Raw genomic sequence first — 7,565 nt, forward strand, 5'->3', positions numbered from 1 at the left:
GTTCCTATGTCTGAATGAGGCCCTAACTGTTAAACAGTGTTGCATTCTCCCCTTTAAACTATAACTTATGCAGTTCATTTCACAGATAGTTGTAGCTTAGTGTCCTTAACCTGTGTTGACTTTAGTCATACAGATAGAACATGAAGCATTTTGAGCTATGAAAATGCAACAATCCTACAGTTCTCAAACTCTTAGAAGTTTAAACATTTGTTACACTTATTGCAGCTATGCATCTGTTGCAACAAATATCTGTGACTTTAATATGTTACTTACTCCAATGATCTAAGCCTTTTTCTTTTCTTCAGCTCTGTGTAGAGAACAAAAATATTGTATTGAAACCAGATGGAACTCCTGATCTTAAGAAAATTGACATGGTATGAACTGTTTTATAAATTAATTTTGAATATACTGAGTATTCCTATTAACATCTTTAAAGATGCATAAAATTTGTGTTCCATAGTATTTTTTATTTTTTTAATTGTGTGTGTAATTTTATGAAACCATAAAGTTAATCTGTACAAGGTAAATAATCACATTTTGCACACTGTGCCTTAGGTGTGAGGGAAACTTGTTTTCCTGGTACAATCAACATTTTGTTTTTAGGTTTTTGTTTTACTTATGTGAAACTGAATGTATGTAAGGCACATTAGGCATTTTGTAAAATGCATAATATATTGTGTATGCTCAAACGTGTCTATTTAGAAGTAGCTAAGCAAATGAATGGTTAAATCGAATGCATGACCAAGGATTTTCATAATGCACGATTGACTCACCACAGACAGAATAATAATTTCCAGTGTGTCACTGTTTGACACTATGGGCCTGATTCATTAAGGAATGTAAAGCAAAAAAGTGAGTAAGTTTTCTCCTGGACAAAACAATGTTACAATGCAAGGGAAGCAAATTAGTTTATTATTTTGCACATAAGTTAAATACTGGCTGTCCTTTCATGTAGCGCACACATACTTGATAGCTTTATTTTTACATTGAAATTTAAAGTTGATCTAGAACAGTGTTGGCTAACCTGTGACACTCCTGGTGTTGTGAAACTACAAGTCCCACCATAGCCTTCCAGCAATAAGCTGCTATATATTGGCAAAGCATGCTGGGACTTGTAGTTTCACAACACCTGGAGTGTCACAGGTTAGCCAACACTGATCTAGAACATGCCTTACCCCAACTATAAATCTGCTATCACATTTTAAATTTGCCTTCCCCTTAAATGCAACATTGTTTTGCCAAGGTGCCAAGTTACTCATTTTTTATGCTTTACTTTCCTTAATGAATCAGGCCCTATATTTCTGTTGAAGATTTCCTAGTCCTTTGAATCCCAGGTGACTCCACCGTGTGATTGTGTAAAGTAGTTTATAGGAGCTGGACAGGGGATGCAAGTTCAAAATGAAGTTTGGTTAGGCATAATGGGCCTGAGTCATTAAGGAGAGCAATGTGTCAAGAGGATAGAGGCAATAGGGTGTTTCTAGTCACACAGCTTGTTCTTGTATAACTTTCTCAAGTTTGGGGGCACAGATAATAGAATTTTATTGCACATTTTAGGAGGTATGGAACTTGATAAAACAGACAACATCCCAATTTTGTTTCAATACACAATAGGAGACTGGGAGGGGGAATGAGGCCATCTTGCACCTGGACTGCGACAGAGGGGTACTTTGCACTCTGTGTCCACCTGCTCCCAACATGGCAATCTTCACTACCACCTCAGTGCACCTTTGGTCCTCCCCGCCCTTTCACCAAAGTGTTATGTGCAGGAAGGACTGACCTGTGACCACATTTTCCCACCAGACTCCCAGTGTTCCGGAAGGTGTTCTGGATACAGAGGTTTGCCGAATGTGGAAACGTACAGTAAGCAGAATATACTACAGTGCATTCAAATACTTTGAGAGGCAGGGGCCTGCAAGTATTTGGCAGTTGCAATTGTAGAAGTGGTTCAAGTACCCAGGATATGTCTTCTTGAAGTAACTGCTTGAGGATTGATAACAAATTAAATTCTGCATATGTGACAGCAGGCAACAAATTATAATTAACTGCAGGATTGCTCTTCAGAGGTGCCTGTAATACCGGGAGAACTGTGTGATTCCAGCAGCATCCTTCTGCCTTCAGGAAGGAATCAGACCAAAATTAGATGGACTCCTTTTTTCCTCATGCCACCTCAGTCTCAGGGCAGTGTCCTGTCCCTGGTAGCCTAGCTTAGTGAGTGACAATTTGTCTTTAAGATACAGTTCTTTGACTTATACCCCATAGCATGCTGCAGGGTAGCATACATTAAGCATTCCTTTTCTGGATCCTTTTCCTGCTGTGAATATATCTATCTGTCAGGAGTCTACACCTAAGATAAGGGGTCCTAAGTCTCAGTTTTGGTGGTTCATGGATATATATGGGCCAAGTGCCCAACCAAATTACCTGGTAAATTCAGGCCCCCTCAGAAATTCTTCTGGTGCTTTGCAAACTCGTGCACTCTTTGGACCCTATTTCCTGTCTTAAATTTCTTGTCGGACAAAGTCAAGATGTAACAAGTGTGTCATCCTTGATTCCTTGAGTACCTTCTAAGGTTCTTATTAGTCACTCAGGCAAATGCAGTTAGAATGTAAAGTAATACATTTATTTTAATAAAAACAATCACCAGATTATTATGTACACACAGTAAATAAATGGCAGGCAGGTTTACTACATCATCTGTCCCTTACCCACAACTAGCTTAAGGAGCTACAGTCACCTGAATGTCCCAACTTAAAGATCCATGGAGTTCTTCTCTTAGCTGCAGCTGTAGTCCATTGGTAGAGAACGAAAACTCAAAACCAGCAACATTGCACCTTCTATGAATCCAGTCCCAGAATAAATATATTACTCCCCACCCCCCCCCTTCCCTCACGGGGTGGCTCTTTATATCTAGGGTCAAATTTCCACAGTGCTTTCCCCTCTATGGGCAAAACCCTGGCCCTCTCCCTGTTAAATATTGGTGTGTCCTGGACTAGGGGGTTGGGGAGTGGAGATGAGCTGTACTTCCACAGAACCTCCCCTGCCAGATTGTGGACCAACTGCCTGAAGTAGTCTTGTGAAAATAATGGATACTAATTAGCCTTCCCCCTCACCCAGTATCTTGCAACCTGATTCCCATCCATAACCCCACTGGCTTCACTTTGAGGACAATGAATAACAACCTCACTGCCACATCAACAATATACAATAAACAATATACATATTTACAATGTCCCCTTATGCACATGTAATTTTACACAGCAGTTGTACTCTGTTGAGGTGGGGAACAAAAGCAAGGGCTAAAAAAAGTACTTGCTATAATCCACATTATGTGAGAAACACGGCACAGGCTGGTTAAAGTGTTATCAAACTCATTTTGTCACAGTTGGGTATGTCTGTAAGCTGGTAGTTCTTTTCCTCCAGTCTCCATACCTCATGTTTTGCCGACATGTGTACCTTTTCTGTGGTCCCTTCTTTCCAATCAAATGTGGTTTCTGGGTTCAGCTGACCAGGGTTGCAGAATCATCATCTGCTTGTCACTACATACTTTCTCCATGTACTGCGGAAGATGCCTTTTGGCAGGAAAATTCTAAAGAGTCTGTTTGTTCAGAGACATTCCTGTTCAGGTATCTTCCACGGTCTGTATCCCCATATTGTAGATGAAGCTAAGTTTTGTACTTGCTGCTAAATTCCTTTTCCAGAGCTGTGGTGGGACCCAACCCACCCTACTCCTTTTGGGTTTTCTGTTTTACTTTGCAAACATTAAACTGGGGAAGAGCACGGATTTTATATACAAGCAGTATTCTTTTATCCTGTTCTTTGCCTCCTAAAGGGTAAACATAGTTCAAATGCTGTTTCCATTGCCATAATTTGTCAGATTTCACCTTCACTACCTCTGTAACACAAATGGCCTCAATTTCCTTCTCTGCATACAATGCTGACAGACATGACGTTAGATACCGGGGGTATATTTACTAAACTGCGGGTTTGAAAAAGTGGAGATGTTGCCTTTAGCAATCAATCAGATTCTACCTGTCATTAATTTAGTACAATCTACAAAATGACAGCTAGAATCTGATTGGATGCCATAGGCAACATTTCCAGCTACACTTTTTCAAACCTGCAGTTTAGCTAATATAATCACCAAGTGCCTATGTTATATAATTTGTAATATTATAAATGTTATAAGTAACCTCTTTTCTCTCTGGTTATACCAACTCCAGGATGCCAGAGCAAAGGATCTTCTTTCATGCTTGGTTTGTTGTGGAGATCGCATGCAGACTGAGCAGATCAAAGCTCATAAATATTTTGAGATTACCGAAGCTGCCTTTACTGCTTTACCTGATGAAAATGAAGAAATCGATAAGAATACACCAGCAGACTTTGCTTGATACCGCTCTGTCTCGACCCAAAATATTTTTGTGCAGCTCAATAGCTGCGGATTAATACTCTTAATAATTGTAGTTTGTGGAAAGTTATATTTTTCTTTCGTCTTAAGTTTGTGTTCTGTTCAGTCATACTGACTGTTTTCAATTATCTGCATGGTATAAAGACTTTGAAAATGGTTTTATTCTCACTTTGCTTTTATTCTTGGGTGTTTCACAGACCATGTCAGAATCTAATATAGTAACTTAGTTAATGAGGTTGAAAAAAAGACACCAGTCTTGTCAAGTTCAACCTATTTTAGATCTCCTGCAATCTCTCTCTTATATTTTAAATTGATCCAGATGAAACAACCGCTAATCTGTTTCAAATCGGTGGAAAAGATCCCTCCTGACCCTATAATGCAAACATATTTTTCCCTGGCTCCACTACATTCCTTCATTTTAATAAACGGTCATAACCCCGGATATTCTTTTCCGCTAAAAATTTCCCTAACCCTTTCTTAAACATATCAATTGAATCTGCCATCACAAGCTTCCCTGGCAGTGAATTCCATATCTTGGTTACCCTTATGCCCTTACTGTAAAGAACCCTTTCCTCTGCTGGTTGTGAAACTTCCTCTTCTCTAACCTTAGGGGGTGACCGCGTGTCCTGTGTACAGTCCTTGGGGTAAACAGTTCTCATGAAGGTTCTCTTTATTGATCCTTAATGTATTTGTACATAGTAATCGTATCCCCTTTTAGGCGCCTCTTTTCTAAAGTAAACATGCCTAAACTGGCTAACCTTTTCTCATAACTTAATGACTCCATACCCTTATTCAATTTTGTCACCCTTCTTTGAACCCTTTCTAGTTCCAAAATGTCTTTTTCATAGAGTGGTGCCCAAAGCTGTACTCCGTATTTAAAATGAGGGCTTACGAACGATTTATATAGTGGAAAAATTATACATCCTTTGCTTGCATCTATGCCCCTTTTTTTTGTATATTGGCCCTTGCAGCTGCCGCTTGACCACTATTGCTAGGTCTACTGTCTACAAGCACTCCCAAATCCTTTTCCATTATAGATTCTCCTAAATTTATCAGCATTTAATTTATAAATTGCTTGCTTGTTTTTGAATCCTAAATGCATAACCTTACATTTATCTGTTAAACTTCATCTTTCATTTGGCCATCCAAACCAATTTTATTCAAGTCCTTCTGTAGAGGAACTACATCTTGCTCTGATTTTATTACCTTACAAAGTTTAGCATCATCTACAAAAATGGAAACTTTGCTCTCTAAACCATCATCAAGGTCATTAAAAAATATATTAAGGAATGGCCCCAGCACGGAATTTTGTGGGCAGCATGGTGGCTAAGTGGTTAGCACTTCTGCCTCACAGCACTGGGGTCGTGAGTTCAATTCCTGACCATGGCCTTATCTGTGAGGAGTTTGTATGTTCTCCCCGTGTTTGCATGGGTTTCCTCCGGGTGCTCCGGTTTCCTCCCACACTCCAAAAACATACTAGTAGGTTAATTGGCTGCTATTAAAATTGACCCTAGTCTCTCCCTCTGTGTCTGTGTGTATGTTAGGGAATTTAGACTGTCAGCTCCAATGCGGTAGGGACTGATGTGAATGAGTTCTCTGTACAGCGCTGCGGAATCAGTGGCGCTATATAAATAAATGGTGATGATGATGTGTACAACACTTACAATTTTTGACCAATTAGAAAATGTTCCATTTATCACAACTTTTGTTCTCTCCTCTCCAACCAGTTTTCGACCCAGGTACACGTTTCCTAGACCCAGTTCCCTTATTTTTTAAACCAACCGCTTGTATGGCACTGTATCAAAAGCTATTGCAAAATCTAAGTAGACTACATCTACTGTACTACCATATGTTCCCACTAACTTCTTCTAGAAATTAATTAGATTAGTGTGACATGACTTGTCCCTCACAAATCTATTCTGATTCCCACTAATAATCTTATTGCGCACCAAGTAATCCTGAATACTATCCTTTAATATACCTTCCAGTTGTTTCCCCACTATTGATGTCCTCATCATCACCAGCTATTTATATAGCGCCACTAATTCCACAGCGCTATACAGAGAACTCACTCGCATCAGTTTCTTTGGAGCTTACAGTCTAAATTCCCTAATATACACACAGCCAGAGAGACTAGGGTCAATTTGAAAGCAGCTAATTCACATACTTGTATGTGTTTGGAGTGTTGAAGGAAACCGGAGCACCTGGAGAAAACCTACACAAACACAGGGAGAACATACAATCTCCCCACAGCTAAAGCCATGATCAGGAATCAAACTCAATGACCCCAGTGCTGTGAGGCAGAAGTGCTAACCACTAAGCCACAGTGACTGTGAGGCTTATAGGTCTATAATTCCCTGGTTATGATCTCATTCCCTTTATAAACACCAACAATTTGTCACGTGGAGTGAACAGGTCCGCTATAGCCCTTTTATGAAGTTATCTAATTAGTACATGTGCTTCACAACAGCTCATGGTTAGCACAGGAACCAGGCTGTCACAGACCACCAGTGGACCCTCTGTGTAATGGCCAGGAACGATAAGTGGCTTCTAGATTTTAGATCATTTCTGCACAGCATTCAATATAAAATAATTTGCAGGCAAATTATATCTCCCTCCCCTCTCTTTCTTTCTGAGAAACATTTGTGAGGTACTCTGAGCCCTGACTTATTGTTAGATCATTTATTAACATGCTCTAACATTTTTATTAACATGTTCTGTTTAAACATGTGCTGTTTGTATTTAAAGTAATTTTCAGAAAGAGTGAGGGGCACCATTTATAGGCAAACTTTATGACACAAATTAGGTATCCCTATAAAACTTAGAAGTTGCAGAATAAATGTAGTACCCTATCTGAATTCCAATAACCCTGTACAAATAACAGGCAACAATGGCATGCATTTTATGTCGTGTATTGTTCACATTTGCATAAAAAAGTATGCTAACAAAAGAAAGTACTATGCAAAATTTAAACTCTTTGACAGCCTTGTGTAGACTACACAATAAATTATTCCAGTTGAAAGTGACTTATGAAATATGAAAATTTATTTGTGGCTCAAACACGTGGGTTTAAGACATTACTTAACAGGATAATTTTATGTCCCTGTTGATAGTCCTATATTCTTGATTCACTCTATTGCAAAAGTCACATTATTAGTTCACT

At 39.1% G+C, this 7,565-nt stretch overlaps 1 protein-coding gene across 4 annotated transcripts in view; it reads left to right on the forward strand.

The window, feature by feature from the left end:
- STK31 (serine/threonine kinase 31) overlaps window positions 1–4,559 on the forward strand; it is a 98,037-nt gene extending 93,478 nt beyond the window's left edge. For 3 of the 4 annotated variants that reach the window (XM_075212238.1, XM_075212239.1, XM_075212240.1), the window contains 2 exons: window positions 306–374; window positions 4,218–4,559. In XM_075212238.1, the coding sequence (XP_075068339.1) occupies window positions 306–374; window positions 4,218–4,385 (237 nt within the window). In that variant the 3' untranslated portion in view covers window positions 4,386–4,559. Of the gene's footprint in view, window positions 1–305; window positions 375–4,217 lie in introns of those variants that run through there. The other variant, XR_012692755.1, reaches the window with a different exon arrangement.
- Window positions 4,560–7,565: the final 3,006 nt, after the last annotated feature.

This window comes from Mixophyes fleayi, chromosome 5 (genome assembly GCF_038048845.1).
Source record: "Mixophyes fleayi isolate aMixFle1 chromosome 5, aMixFle1.hap1, whole genome shotgun sequence".
NCBI classification, from domain to species: Eukaryota; Metazoa; Chordata; class Amphibia; order Anura; family Limnodynastidae; genus Mixophyes; species Mixophyes fleayi.